The sequence below is a fragment of the Agrilus planipennis genome, unplaced genomic scaffold (genome assembly GCF_000699045.2).
Source record: "Agrilus planipennis isolate EAB-ADULT unplaced genomic scaffold, Apla_2.0 scaffold312, whole genome shotgun sequence".
NCBI lineage: Eukaryota > Metazoa > Arthropoda > Insecta > Coleoptera > Buprestidae > Agrilus > Agrilus planipennis.
The window spans coordinates 83,834-100,785 of NW_020438997.1; the positions used below are offsets into that span (position 1 = coordinate 83,834).

At 35.1% G+C, this 16,952-nt stretch overlaps 1 protein-coding gene across 2 annotated transcripts in view; it reads left to right on the forward strand.

Moving 5' to 3' along the window:
• Positions 1 to 16,952, forward strand: part of LOC108742466 (toll-like receptor 7) — a 64,221-nt gene that overhangs the window by 12,013 nt on the left and 35,256 nt on the right. For both annotated transcript variants that reach the window (XM_018477694.1, XM_025975782.1), the window contains 2 exons: positions 5,549 to 5,718; positions 15,450 to 15,802. In XM_018477694.1, coding sequence (XP_018333196.1) covers positions 5,549 to 5,718; positions 15,450 to 15,802 — 523 coding nt within the window. The remainder of the gene's footprint in view (positions 1 to 5,548; positions 5,719 to 15,449; positions 15,803 to 16,952) is intronic.

A 16,952-nucleotide genomic window follows, 5' to 3' on the forward strand; every position in this document is an offset into this window, starting at 1 on the left:
ATTTGCAAAGATGTCGTTAGGTATGTCCTTGCATATTAATCTAACAGATCCGAATTTAAATGAAACAGGTTCGGTCGAACTAATTTTATGCGCTGAAGTCTTCTGGAATATCTTAGGTCCGAACGGAAAAAACTGACACCCAGTTTGTATTTATCGGAAACAATCCTAGGATATATAATGAGAGGAGCAATTGCGAGTTTCTCACAATAACAAATTGAAGGTTTGTGCAAACTAAACCTAACAAACAAAATCATAAAAAGATTTTGAACTCGAGAAGAGTTGGTAGATATATACGACGATTGGTCTGTCGAGGAAATGAAATGCGAAAATCATTTCCTAAATACTTTTTATCGTGCCGAACCAGATGGTATATTTATCGTAGCTCTCCCATTTAAGAGTAGCACTCGTACTTTACGTGACTCGAGAAAAACGACTCCAAAGAGTTTCACTTCTTTGGAAAACATTTCCATAAATATCCTGAATTTAAAGAATGCTACACGAAAGTATTTAACGAATATTTAACTCTAGAAATAATCTAACAAGTACCAGAAAAGGAACTTTATTAAGGTATTACCTAAACCGATTTTATCTACCTCATTCGGAGGTTTTCAAGAAATCCGAAAAATCATCAAAACTAAGAATGGTGTTCAAAGGATCTGAAAATTCGAATAATGCAATAAATTTGAACAATAATTTATTGACGGATCCTAATTTGCAAACTGTCATTTCATGCGACATCGAAAAAATAAACCGAAACCACATCGATTATCAAAGACTATCTTGGCGATATTCAAAAAATTAACCTATAAAAGTACATCGGCTATTACAATTAATTTTAAATATTACTAACTAGAGATAGATACATGGGCGACGACGTGCTAAATGGAGAAGATAGCAAACGAAAAGCAGCAGAACTAATTTGACAAATAATTTGTGTATTAAGTAGAGGTTGCTTTAAAGTAAATGGACAAGTAATACGCCCGAAATATTACCTAATGTTAATACAAAGACATCACAAAATGAACCGATAATGCTTAATTTTCAACCGATGCAAACTTCTAAAGTTTTAAGGCTATGACGGAATCCAAGTTCCATTGCCAAATTATTCGATACCACTGGTATCGTATCTCCTGTAATATATAGTTAAGGCAAAGATCCTTATGCAAACCCTTTGGTGTCTAAACCTAGACTAGGAACAACATGTACCTGTATATATCGAAACAGCTTGGAAAATTTACTTAATCATTTGAATCGTTTACAAATGCTTCGAAATGTTCTTCCTAAGCCTTCTTCGCAAATTGAGTTAATAGCATTTTGCGACGCATCTCTAGCATATGGAACAATGATCTATGTATGACCAACACAAACCACAGATAGAGAGTATCATACTTCATTAAAATGTAGCAAATCGCAAGTAAGTCCGATTAAAATAGTAACCATCCCCAGATTGGAACCTTGTCCCGCGCTAATTTAAAAATCGTTAAAAAATATTATTTCGGGGATTCAGCAGTGGTTTTACATTATATTAAAACGAACGCCAATTTCTGACAAGTGTTTGGTTGCTGATCGAATGTCAAAGATACAAGATATTTCTAATATTTCCGACTGGTACCACAATTGATAATTAAACCCAGCCGTTGGTTATCTCACGCAGTGTGTAACGAAAACAGTTTATAGTCTTTGAGATGTATTGAAAAGGACCAAAGTTTATGACACAAGACAGATCTAAATGGTCAGATATTAATTTTCTACTTGTCATTAAGGAATATAAAGGAAGCGAGAAGTAACATTAGTTAACGCTATATGTTCCCTATTTTTCCAAATTTTCATCGTTTACGCGACTTCAACGAGATACCGCCTATATTTATAGATTTTTCAATAATACGGAAGAAATGTCAAGGTCGTCTAACGGTCGAAGAATTATCACGAATTAAAGGTAGATAATAAGTAAGCTTACTTAATAAGTTAAGTAAATTATTTATACATTGGACCCTTTACTGGCGAATAGAAACTAATACGAATGGGTGATAGGTTAAAGGAAACATTTCTTCTGTATGGTGGCAAACATTCTATAATCTTATTTTCAAACCATCACATAACGCGATTGTTAATTAAATTTCAACATGTTTATTTTATGCAAGCGCAACCGAAACCTTAGCGACATCAAAGGCAAAGTACTAACGTAAAACCAAAGGAAAACTATTCGATCAACAAATGAGAAACTTAACTAAAGATCATCCTGAACCGCGTAGACCCTTTTTGAATTTTGATCTACTACAACATATAAAGTCAGGTGGTAAGCGAAGTAAGACAAAGATCATAGCATGGGTTGCATTGCTCGTATGTATGGTGACAAGGACTGTGCATATAGAAGTGGTGGGAGATCTCACACTCGAATGATTCATAGGCACTTTAAGGCGATCTATCGCAGGACGTGGTAAAATTTCTCAGTTTTATTGCGACAATGCAACAATTTTTACTGATGCAAAAATTAAATTAAGTGAAATTCAAAATTTTATTTGTAACGATAAAATTAAGTCTGAAATTTATCTTTATCCGTGAAAAGAAGGCATTTCATACCGGCCCGATCCCCGAATTTTGGAGGGTTGTGGGAGCGATGTGTTCGGTCTGTCAAACAACATTTAAAGTAAATGATTAAAAATACATTGCTAACGTTCGAAGAAATTGCCATACTCCTTATCCAAATCAAAGCAATTGTCAATTCCCATCCACTGACACCCACCTCAACTAATCTTTCTGATTTGCAAATCCTCACACCAGCATATTTCCTAATCGGAAACTCGTTGATGGATTTACTAGAGTATGACCTATGTTATATGTTCCATAGTTTTATCCACTTTTTTCCTTTTCTTAACTTAACTCCCATCGTTCACTTACACCTTCATGTATGTCTCTGTGTAACTGTTCTTCTTCTACAACATTAGTTATTAATTTATTGTTACTTTAATTTTGTTTCCAATCATTCCCATCACTATTTTTTTGTTATCAATTCATACTTCTGTCTCCTTATTCCTTTTCTATTATTTCTTTCCTGTTTTTCTCTATTTCCACTACTTAACTCTACTAGTCTTTCAGCTGAAGACTACGTTGCCAGTTATAGTTAATTAAATCTCTACATTTTGCTTGGTTATTTAATATTTTTTTGGTGAAGAAAACTGAAACTGCCGAAAAATAAGACAATATGTCGATAAAATTAATTCCTGATGTTTAACTAAATAATGTTAAGCTTTTAGTTGGTTAAAAAAACTGATTTTCTTATCCTACGACACATATCAGGGTGAGTCAATAAGCCGAAATCGGTCATTCATACACGTACAGTTCAAAATAGAGAAAAATTTTAAATAACAGTTTGCATAGTGTTAAGTGTATAATAATGTAAAAATATTTTCAAATATTTCCGGTTATACCGCAATTGTACCGTAACTTTGTTATTTTAAATGAAACTACTTAATTTTTATTGCATTTTTAAATTTCCCATAAAAAATAATGTGAGTTTATTAACATTTATTGGATCGCATCGCTCTGGACTTCTCCGAAACGAATGGACTTACAGGGTTGGGGCTTTCATATTTCTTTTCTTGAAGAAATTTTCTGTCAACCACATATATTCCATAAAAACATACATTATAAATAGTACACTTTTTATCGATGCCAATATTCACAAATTCGGACAGGTATAATTTAGTTTTATATGGAATGGCATATTTTTTCTCTCAAAGTATAATACACAATTTTTCCTTTCGATTGAAATAGGTGTGTTAATATTTATGACCAGTAGTTTTCGAGAAATTTGCAATTTTTTCGAAAATTTCAATATCGCGTTATCACGTTAGCCGTTTTAAAAGTTTGGCAAGTTGGTTTTGTTTTTTGATTTTCAATTTAGGTACTAATTATTGAATACGGTTGTAGAAGTAGATACAAAAGTTTCAATGTCAAATTAAATAAAACAACTTTAAAGGTTTTCGAAACAATTATTGATAAAATTAAATTAAATGTCGTACATAACCACCAGCCTCACGATAGCAAGTGCACAAAAAAAAATCTGCTATTTTTAGGTCTGAAGATCGCGCTGGCCATTATATCGGACCTCCTCTTCCAATCCACTTGTTTGGAAATTAAGTATCGAGATAATTGGTACTGGTACCACATCTGTTGTTCAGGAGCTATTGCAAATTCTCTAACATTTGCGGTAAATCCGTCTAAAGTCCCGTGAAAAAAATATGGTTCAAGTACGTTCAAACACCACCTGTGCTGATTATCCACGGGTCTCAACCTATGGGGATTCTCGGTGTTATAATAGTAGCAATTGTATCTTGAGGCAAAACCGTTCTTGTGAAAAGCATTCGTCCGTAAATAGTACATTGTAAAAAAAAAATTATTCCGTTATTTAAATCTATGGTGTAGTTCATAAACTAAGTTAACCGTGGTACGGATGAAATTTATTTTTCCGCAATATTCTTGATACAGATGCTCGACTAATTTGTAATTCTGGACTTCTTTCCCTGTTGCCTAAATGGGGATTTTGTACAACTGCAGCAGTTACCAAAACTTGATTTACATCGTGAGTTACTGATTTTATGCGTTCTTTCTTCTCGTAATTTGCACAGCCAGTTCATTCAAACCTTTCTTTCAAAGTTGCAAGTACCACTGAATTTAGATGTCTACGGTTGGGAAAGCGTTACTCATACATTCTCGAAGCAAGTAATGGATTTCCTTCTGAATTACCTAAAGTGTAGACCATATCTACTAATTCTTCTTTTAAAAGTGTAGCGGTCACGCTAGTTACCCTCGGGCCAAATTGTATTTAAGCCGTTTGTAGTTCGTAGAATTTGTAAATAGAATATTTAACCTTCTGCGTCTTTTTCCCGCCGAATTTATCACAAAACTTCGAAAGCCTTCGACTACCTGCACTTCCAAGGGTAGCGAAGCGGCCGAAGGGTAACAAACAGTTTTCTAGCAAAATGCGTTTTAGCAGAGATAACTTTCTAATTTTTATTACATTCATCCGGTTCTTTTTCGTCGTCTCATACCGGAGGGAAAGAGACGCGCAGGGGGTTAACTTGGTGTATAGTATAGTAATTTAGATGTAAGTTTTAACTTGGTACTAGACCGTCCATGCGACCAGTTATCGCTCCTGTACATAAACATTCCAAAGACTTTGCCGCCGTTTTATTTTCTTTCATTGAGCTACCGGCCCAGATCATTTTTATTCACGCTGCGCTACGATCCCGAAAAAAGCATTGCGCCTTGTTTTATTATAAACAAGAAACAACTCCAGAACGGTGTAACCCAGATCCAACAAACGTTATTAATCTGACGTTATTTTTTTGTGGGGAATTTAAAAATGCAATAAAAAGTAGGTAGTTCCATTTAAACTAACAATGGTACATTATACACTTAACTCCATGCAACTGTTAAATTATACATTTTTCTCTATTTTGAACTTTACGTATGACCAATTTCGGCATAGCAACTCACAACTGTATATGTATGTTTGCATACCATTTTAATTATTATATTTTTTCAGGTCGATTATTTGGAAGTTTATTTTATAATCTTCAAATTAATCTACTTCAAATAGAGGATACACCAATTGATGTAATTGATGACTACGCCTTTCTTGGGGTCAACAATACTCTTAATGAACTTCGACTTTTTAATTTATCCTTAAAAGTCTTTCCTACAAATGCATTTCAGGTATGAAGTTTAAACCACATTACGAGTTTTAGTCGTTATTAAATTCCAAGTGGTTAAGGCAATCAGTGTATATGTTTCTGCCAATAGCACGTAACATTTTTTAATTGTAAATGAATATTGTCCGATTTTTGGGAAAAATAGTTTTGTTCTGTTTTATCTACCCGTACATAAAATGTTATAAACAAATAGTAAATAGTAATCGATATTGTAATGGCTCCAATTTTAAAAATCACGGTTTTCAACATATTTTGAAATTTAAAAGTGAGCATAGCACCACAACAAAATTTGGAGAAGTATGGTGTGGGTGGAAGCGTGCGTGGGTGAATGTGTGTGGTGGTGGGGTAGGAGGTGGTAATGGTGGGGGTGCATACATCCGTGCGTGATCATTTTTCTTTATAGATATCGCGCAAACAAAAAATGATATCGACTTCATTGAAGTGCTGATCGAAGCATAGTAACGGCAATATTATCCAAAAAAAATTACATAACATTTCGGTCGAGTCGTTTTCTTGTTTAAACAAAAAACTGAAAATCAGTAAATCCTGGAAATTTTTGAAAAATATTTATCTAATCTAAATAGGAGTAGAAGTAGACCTAGATTAGATTACTATTCGCAAATAGTTAAGGATATAGGTTATTCTAGTTTTGGGGAAATGCGAAGATTAGCTCAATATAGGAAAGAGTTGGAAGTGCGTGTCCAACCAGGTTAGGACTGACGACCTTATGATGATGATGAATCTAATTGGTTCTGACATAACTCGATTTGTGGACCTTAAGTATTGCACCAGTGATGCGACACACAGTCCAGATCCACTCGACGGCTTGTTAATTTTTGGTATCGTCTGGGTTGTTTGTCAAGGAAAACTAAAACCTATTCATTGATTATTATTTTATAGTATTTTAGGGTTACATAATAAAATTCTGTCAATAGTAGTTGGGCAACTGTATGTAACGTGCTCACGACTAGTCAGTACATAAAATCTCATATTTTAACAAAGGATGGAAAAACCAGAAATGTAGTTTACAAAAATGTGTTAAAATAAATTATGACTGTTTCAAATTATTGGATAATGTCTAGTTCCCTTTCATATACCCCTTTTCAAGTAAGGTAAAAATTTTCGGTATGTCGAATTCCCTCGTAATTATACATCAATTGCCTCCCAACGGCGGCGGACCTTGAGTGCTAATTGCCACTATAAAGTCATAAAGAGTTGTTTAAATAATACAGCCTCACATAACATATTAATCTTAATATTATTCATATATTATAGACACCACAATAACAATAATAATTTTATCAGACTACACTTCTATTGGTCAAATACAAGAGAAACTAAAACTAATAAAGTTTTTCTGGATGATTTCATCAAAAAGCTAGACGCACACGAATTTCCAAACATTGAATTTGTTAAGGTAGGGGGAAACCATTTTAAAATTAAATAAATAAACATTTCATAACTGATATGTCTTTTTTTTCTAAAATTATTAAATAAAATCGGTAAGTAGTCGTAGTAACTTAATTATCGGAGTTGATACGAACGGGAGGGAGCTCTGCTAATACCCGGGAGGGAATTCGACTATCTATATTTTAACCAAAACTACCTGCGGGAGGGAATTCGGCATCACCGAGATTATTACATCTCATTTATTGTCCTACTAACTTTATTATTGAGACGTAGATATTACCTTCACATCTGACCATAAAGCAGTTTCATTTTTTTAATTTATTTAATTAGTATAAAGGTTAATAAAAGCTTGGAGACAAAAAGTACGTTACTGGAAGTACTAATTCTACGCAGATGAAGTAAACGAATAAATACATGTATAAATAATAAATAAATAAACGAATATATAAATAAGTAAGTGCCAGTACCAAACCAACACCCTGAACCTAAAACAAACCGTGAATGAAGCCGCTGGTAAGAATGCTAAAACAAAATTAATTGTTCAGTTTACATTAAATAAATAAAAATTTTCAAGTGTTATTGAATTTTGTCATTATTAGATAATTGGTTTTTTGAACGATTTTATGGTTCTTTGTTTGTTGACAGCAACTGGTTTTTCCTGGTGATTATAATTAACCCATTAATTTATTCATTAATAGTAAATTCGTAATTTGAAATATTTTTGTCTACGAAAGTAATTGACCTATCTAAAAGTTGCAAATTATTTAAAAGGCAGTGATGTACAAGATACCTTAAATAAAGTATCTGGAATACAAAATACAATTAAATTAAGTATTTCAGATACCAGATGCAAATAACTTTCTGGTGTGGTATCTGAAATACTAGATATAAAATACGTATCTTTTGAATACTTTTTATAGATAAAATACTTTTGTAAAAAACATTTTTTTAATGAATGTTTATTTTTTTTACATGTAAATCGCATTGATCGTGGCACAACATAATATTATTTAGTATTTGTAAGGTTTTAATTGAGACTTAAGTAAGACAAATTTATCGTTCATTTTTCTTCGATCAGGCCTCATGATCATGTCCCCAAATGAGAAGAGTCGCTCCACAAGGCAGAACTTGGCAAACAGGTGTTGTATTTGAAAATATTTTTTTATTGTAGGATAAGCATTGTATTGCAATGTTTCTAAATCAGCGGTGCTGCTAGTAGATCCTGTGTTTTCTATCGATTTGGGCCCAGACTAAAGATTCAATGGCGCGTTCAGTTTTTATCTACGACGACATTGACATTTAAAATTAATGTATATTAACCTAAGATGCCTGTCACCATAGAATCAGTTTTCGAATACTAAAAGTATTTTAGCAAACATAGTATATACAAAATAGTAAGACACCAAACAAAGGTATTTACAAAGTATTGTAAATACATGATACAAAATGAATTTTAAAAACGTTTTATAGATACAAGATGAAAATGCGTACTTTGTATCTTGTATCTGTATTTCAGATACTTGTGTCTTAGATAAGTTACATCTCTGTTAAAAGGTTTGTCGCAACTTACGTTAAATGTAGTATGTTTGTTTCTTTTTGAAAATTACTTGTAGCAGAATTAAACGCGTTGAATGCCATTATAATTTCCTAGCACAGTTTTGATTGAATTTATTAAATATATACATTGATTTATTTTGATTTTCAAAAAGCATATACATATTTGTTTTTAGATATTCGCATTAGTCTTTGGCTACTTTTCTAAAGAGATAGTTAAAAGCGTTTTCTATTCCGTTTATTAATCCAGGTGGGATTTCTGTCATCAGTGTTTTACGGTTAAGGTGAATAACATTTCAAATGTATGTTGACAAATTACTAATTTTAACTCAACTCAACTTAAGATTACTCAATCTCGAGATTAACGACAAACACTATCACTTGCGCTTCCTAAAAAATGTCTTAACTCTTTGGAGACTGACATAATGAACCCACTACCAGTCAACATTGACTTCTGTACACAACAAATAAAACTAAATAGACTATAACCAAAATAAATTACTAATTCTACATTATTTAATTGGTTCAAAAATCTTACTAACAGGGAAATCTAGTCGGTAGCTTCATTAAGCAACGAATTTAATCAAAGGGATAGTAAAGTTACCACCAGAGACAAAGTATAGAGAACAAGTTTTACAAACTTCCTAGTGGAAAACACAATGACGTTAGACAGAATGTCACTCCGATTATCAGTAATTACACACAAAGACAAAACTTCTTTCAAAACAAACTTGAGAAAAACATAAAAAGAACCAAATATTACACCTGCAACAATCAAGATATGATGTTTATGATAGTTGACAAAGGTAACGATACTGTGGCTCTGGAAAAGGGTACATATGTATCTAAAGTTGAAGGTCTAGAGGGAAATAAAAGCACCCATAAACCGCTTAAAAAGGATCCCACCTCTACGTTGATTACTAGATTTAAAAGTCTATTAACGAAATGGAAGAATGAAGGATACATAAATGTAGCGGAATATTACAAAAGTTTCATTATTTCAGCTAACTGGTTCGTACTTATGCCATACCAAAAATACGTAAACCTGATTATCCGTTTACAATTACCGTATTATTAATCGGTAGTTCTCTCAATATTGAAGCATCCTTTTTGCAAGATATTCTTCGCCAAGGCCTAGAACCGTCGAATTCTTCTTTTGCTGAGGAGGATGTTCTATTGGCGTAAAGCACGACAAAATGCACGTGTGCCGGTGAGTATTCGGGTTACGAGGAAGCATCGATCCGCGAACTCGCGACGAATAATACCGTAGGTACAAGGCAGGGTGTGTTAGTAGTGAGACGGCAGTTTATAGAGAAGGAGCAATTGTGATCGTTCTAGTTTTATATGTTCCTTAAATTTTACTATCGTAACCGTTTTTATACCTTTTCTGTTTTGTTTTTGTTTGTGCTTTTAATACAATTTTATGTTATTTTTTAATAACACGCAACTGTGGTTTTCATTTAAAAAAATCTTTCACCTAAGTCTAATTCCTCTACCACCCTTCAACAAAACATTAACGTTGTGACGTTTATTGCAACACTCGTCCCTATCAGTCTTGTATATTTTGTGTTTTTGTAATTTTTTTTTATAATCCGTATCCAATTTATTGTACATATGCATTTCTGTTTTCCCAATCCGTTTGTCTTTTCGTGTACCTATACTTTTATTTTCCGTAACTAATTCTATTATTATATATCTGGAATCTTCGATTTCTAACTTTTACTTCTTTTCTACCCTTGTTCACACTTATTAAAGATTTCTATTTCCGTTTCCAATGCGTACGTCTGGACTGTTTCTTTTATTTACTCTTCTCAATAGTTCTTTCGTAGTTTTCAGATTTTACTACGAGGGTGGATTGATAAGTTTCCGGCCTGATTAAGAAAAATAAGGTTTTTAAAAATTTTTTTTTTTTATTTCTCAACATAATCTCCTCCAAGGCTGATACATTTCTCATAGCGGTGTTCCAGTCTATTAATGCCATCTCTATAGACTGATTCGTCAAGCTCCTCAAAATAACCATTTACAGCTTCGATTACTTCTTCATTGTCCGCAAATCTCTTACCGCCAAGCCATTTTTTGAGATTAGGGAACAGAAAATAGTCACTCGGGGCTAGGTCTGGAGAGTAAGGAGGGTGCGGCATCAATTCAAACTTTAGATCGTTGATTTTAGCCGTCGCAACGATTGACGTGTGCGCTGGTGCGTTATCGTGATGAAACAAGATTTTTTTCTTCGCCAGATGAGGTCGTTTAATTTTCACCTCGTGGCTCAAACGTTGCAATAAGTCTGCGTAGTATTGACCAGTGATAGTATTACCCTTTGCAAGGTAATCAATGTATATAATACCTCTTGCATCCCAAAAAACAGTAGCCATAACCTTGTTCGCCGAAAAAATTGTTTTTGCCTTCTTTGGAGTTGGTTCCCCTGGTCCAATCCACTGTTTAGACTGTTCTTTGGTTTCAGGAGTGTAGTGGTGGACCCACGTTTCGTCAACGGTTACGAATCGACGCAAAAATTCGCTTGGATTACGCTTATACAATGACAAATTTGCGGTAGAAATGTTTTTTCGAATCAATTTTTGGTCGACTGTTAGCAAACGCGGCACCCATCTTGCACAGAGCTTTTCCATATGCAAATGTTGGTGCAAAATATGTTGCACACGTTCATATGACATCTTACAGGTCTCAGCTATCTCACGCACTTTCAATCTGCGGTCTCCCAGCACTATTTGATGAATTTTTTCGATCATATCTGGAGTTGTGACCTCAACGGGGCGTCCTGAGCGAGGCCCATCAGAGGTGCTCACACGACCCTTTTTAAACTCGGAAACCCACTGCTTAACGGTTGAATATGACGGGGAGGATGTCCCCAGTGTTGAGTCCATCTCTTTTTTAATTTCCTTCGGCGTTAACCCCTTCAAATAAAAGTATTTGATGACAGCACGATTTTCCTGCTTTTCCATTTTTACGAAAACCACAGAGGCGTCTTGTTCAGCGTGCTGTCAAACCTACACTAGCAAGGAGATCGGGCTGAAACTATAGCTACAAGCTATCCAAGGATGGTACTATAGAATGTCACCTCAAGGTAGGCCTAGTGGCGTCATCTCTTGGTTAGGCCGGAAACTTATCAATCCACCCTCGTATTCTTTCGTGTATTTTTAACTTAAAGCTTTGCTTCCAAACTCGTCTATTTTTAAATTCTTTACAAATCTCTCTCAGTTGGTGTTATTCGAAACTTAACGCTCTTACTTAATTACAAAAAGTGACCCTTTCTTACATTCTGTCCACATTTTTATTTCTATTACCTTAATCACGGTCATTTCCTTCACCCACTTTCCTGGTATACCACCGAATAACACTAACCTAGAATCCTCCATTTACTCACTTTCCTACAACTTTTGAAACCCTTATAAAAGACCGGAACAGATAGGAAGTCGCTATCAGTTATCTCACTTTCATCCTTCAACCTTAACTATCAACTTTCTCGCTATTTTCTTCTCTATTACGCTACATCCTTTTGTATATAACCTTTTCCTTAATATTACTGAACATAGTGAATAAAAACTGCATATTACACGCATTTAATTTTTTGTTTTTGTATCGTGCCAAACTAAGTATATCTCTAAACGACCAAGGTAGTGACCCCGACGTGCTTTGTGTAAATAGTGACTTGTGCCGTAATATTTAAGGAATACCGTTTAAAAACTGCAATTGTAGTAACTTTTAATTGTAAGTGTAAATAGTTAAAATGGCAGTGAATGACTCCTCGTCAGGGAATCTCGTAAGTGCGTTAGAAACCGCCCTTTCTTCTGGCAGTTACGTGCGAGTATAGTTACTACTAGTGTCTGCCACAGTGTCCGATGCGTTTTTGGATCAATTTAAAATTTAAATCGTTAACCCTTTTACTCCACCGCGAAATAGCGAGTTTGCTCAGTGAAGTGGACGATCTGAAAAATGTAAACAATCGGTATCGCGAGCGATCACTGTAATTTGGCGCTGATTTTCTTGCATACTACGACTTGTTCGAAGAAGTGGGAAATCAGCGACTCATTGACGCAACGACGAAGCTTACCGCCCAAGGACAACCTATCACCTGATCGACGCCGATAATCAATATTGCCAATGGATCAACACAGTTTCATGACCTACTAGCTAAATTGCCGGATATGATCCCTCCCGACGGTGCCGTCAAGTTTGGTATTTTTTAGACACGGTATCATATCCAGGCATCCCCTGGCCCGCCAGTGTAATACAAACCCCGACGACTTGCTCCCAATAAGCTACTAGCAGTCAAGAAGAAGTTTGAAGTAATGCTCAAACTCGGTTTTGCCCAACCCTCCAAAAGCTGCTGGTCTTCGCCGTTACATATGGTGTAATAGTAACAAAACAAGTAGCGATCAATACCCGTTCACCACATCCAGGAGTCCAGTCAAAGCCTTGCCCGGAAGACTGCTTTTTCTACTGTCGCTTCGTCGTCTACACAAGAACACCTGCAGCACCTGGAAATTCTATTCAAACGCTTGCAAGACTGCGATGTGGTAATCAACCTTGAGAAATGTGTCTTTGGTGAGTCAGAGGTAAAAATCTGGGTTACATCGTCTCTGCGAAAGGTACGCAACCACCTCTAGGAAAGCTCAACATTATCCGCAATTACCCAACTCCGCAAACCATAAAACAGCTGCGACAGTTCTTAGGTATGTTGAACTTTTAATGTAGGTTCATACTTAAGGCTGCACTACTACAAGTGTCGTTAAATGACCAGCCAACGGTAAGATGTCATTTACATGAACACCGGAGACAACGTCGTACCAATGGCTTTGTTTACCGACACCACCGTCGGGGTCGTTTTACAACAGCATTGCAGTGGCGATTAGGAATCGCTTGCCTTCTTCTTCCGGAAGCTCAATCGCGCCAAACACAAATACGCTGCTTATGACTGTGAGTTGCTTGCTATTTACGAAGTAGCCAAGTACTTTCGTCACATGGTAGAAGCAAGGGCATTTACAATCTTCACCTACAACAAGCCCTTAACATTTGCGTACAAGAAGGACAAGCAGTCGACACCACGCCAATGTCGCTACTCGACTTCATTGGACAATGTACTACTGATATTCGTCACATCCCGGGATTGCCAACGCAATATTCTACATCGAGGCCATCGAACCAGTTTTCAGCCTGGACTCACTTGCCTCCGATCAGCGAGTTAACGATGAATTGAAAATGCTAATGGAAAGTTAATCCTCTACTCTTCAGTTGAAACTCGTCAAAATGCTGGCGTCTGACGTCTGCCTGTTGTGTGACGTGTCAACGCGAGTAGCTAGCCCGTGGGTTCCGCAGCCATTACGAAGAGAAGTCTTCAACGTGAATTGTCATTCCCACCCCGGCATTTACGCAACAGTAAAACAAGTATCCGAGAGTTACGTGTGACCGTAAGTTAACAAAGACTGTCGTGAATCGGATCGTGCGTGCGTTCGTGTCAACGTACGAAAGTGTTGCGACACGTATCGTGCGTTCGATTCACTATCCTGCCGATTCGAGCACGTGCATCTTGACATCGTGGCCATGCCAAAATCTGAATAATACAAGTACTGTCTTACCTGCGTCGATCGGTTTTCGCGTTGGCCAGAAGCCATTCCCATACAAAGCCAAGAAACCACCACAATTACCAGGTATTTCTATACAAACTGGAGATTTAGCAAAGTATGATTCATGGGAAGGATTTTTAAGTTGAAATAAGGTGTTCATGTTGTTTTTTGGAGTACTTTTGGTCCACTATATTGTTTCTTCTTACTTTTCCTTGGCTTGCTTCTTTCGGTATGCCTATTGGAAATCCAGTATTGTTGAAGGACTGATAACGGCAGTGTTTTATCATCTGAGTCGATATCAGAAGCATTACTTTGTTGCGGAATAGGTCTAATTTAACGTCGTGGTTAGAATCATATGACGCCTAATTCTTCATCTGACGCATCACTTCTTTAGATTCAACGGTGTTTTCGTTTGAGGGTTCAATAAATATATTTGCACCACCTGCATCAATTTCATTTTCTTCTAGACGTATTAGAAGCTGATCTAAAGACAACCTGAAAAAAGACACTAAGCAGATTAGTTGTAAGATTAGCTTTTAAAATTTATATCATAAAATACATAAAGTAAAGGAAAAAGTTTTTGATGCACTTAGACCTTTTAAACGGATTTCAACAAAAACGTTGAGTTATAATAAAATTTATATTTCATATAAGTTTACAATAGTAATAGTCGACGAAAAACATCCCGGTCTAACAAAACATTACTATGAAATACATTTGACAGCTTTCCTTCATTTACAATGATACTACTTATCCGGCATCTCTTTTTGAACATAAACTTGCTTCCATGACTGTCATTGGTGTTATCATTCTCATTCTATTCTATTGTTGCTGCTTGTTTTGTGCTTTTTAGTTGTAAGTACCTATAATTTATTTAATAATTTAAACTTGGTGTATTTTTCCACCGCAGTCGGGTTTTTTATTCTTTTTAAGTATATCATTTATTAAATCATCTCTTTAATTTTCATAAATTGGTAAAACTATACCAATACGGAAGCGTGGTCAATACTGCTGCCTACCGTTCCTTAGGGAGTTACTCTCCACTGAGGCAGGCTTGGTGACTACTTTCGCTTTTCAAGAAGTCCTTACATCTAGAAAAAGTACTTTCATACGTTACTTTATAGTTATTCTTTATTGTTATTCTTAATCAGTTTGTTTCAATGGCATCATTATTTATATACAATTAAAGGTTCTAGGTAATCTAACCAAACTTCAAATTTCGGGACATTATCTGAGTGAGCTTCCAAAAAATGCTTTCGCTAGTTCGATAAGCGATAAACTTGTTCATCTTGAAATAACAGACGGCTCCTTAAATTTTATTCCAATTGAGAGCTTACAACCACTGAAAAAGCTCAAAGTATTAAACCTTCATAACAATGCCATACAAGAATTGAAGAAGAATCAATTTAAAGGTTTACGAGAAGTGGAGGTGCTGGATTTAAGTTTCAACAATATTAGTAGGCTAGATGTTAGCCACGTGAGTGATTTAATAAAGCTTGGATGGTGCAACGTTTCTCAAAATAATTTAAAAGAATTACCCCGGTGAGTATTTTAAATAGATAATTTCAGTACATTTATATATGTGTAATGTATATTTCCATATTATATTAAAAGACAACTTCGATGAGGTGTAATCAGATTCTCTGCAGGTTCAACGATGTACTAGTATAAAAACTTTTTATTTTATAGTATATGTTTCCTCAAACGAATTGAATTTTTATTACTGATTGTAATACCTATCTGCATTACATAAATGTACACCATAAATATTTGGCGGATAGTATTCAGTTAAAATGAATTCAAAAGAGGAAAGTTACTACCTTCAACATGGCCATTCAAAACTTATTCTAATTACTATTAAATCTATTGATTTCAAGATTCTCTTAGAAGGTTAATTTTGCCCTTCATTACATGCATATATGCAAAATTTGTAAATTATCGTTAAGAGAAATCCTTCACTTGTAACACAATTACCATAAGCATTTGTCTTTTTCATAACTATTTCTGTGGTCTAACATCCGTTTTTTAAAGTTTTTTACCAGCTTGTCCGATATAAACTACAGAGCAAGGCCTACAAATTAGCATATGAACTCCTGACTGTCTTTCATTATTTAATTTATCTTTCTATCAGAATAATTTATTTTATAAGTCATATCTGCAAAAGTATTGATTTTACATTTTTTGTTTTTAATTACATAAAAAGGATAAGTTTCCCCCAAATATTCGTAGTACCTTTTTAGATGGGTGTTAGTCGCACGTGTAATTCCATGATACAGAACACCAATTTTAAGTGTTGCTTTATCGACGCCTGTACAAGTCGAAGCGTGTATCTTCCACTAACTCCTTTCTTTTAGTGATCTTCATTGTAAAGTGATGTTGGTATGATTATATTCCATTTTAAGATTTTCTTTATTGGCTTGTACGATAGCTGTATCGTATTTTGACATCTTCAGGTTAAGCAGCACTAGGATGTTGATTAGTCTAAAATGTAAGAACAAAAAGAAGGAGGAGCGATAAGTATTGTAGCGAGCACGAGAGTATTTGTGTGCGATCGGGCATACGTGTGTGTGAGCGGCTTATTGATTCGCCGACTAGCCGCGGGCGCCTTTCTTCATGTGCGCCGTATCTGTAAACGTATGTGTCGTACCTGCGATCCGGGAAAGCAATTAAACAGTTCGAAGAAAACGAAACT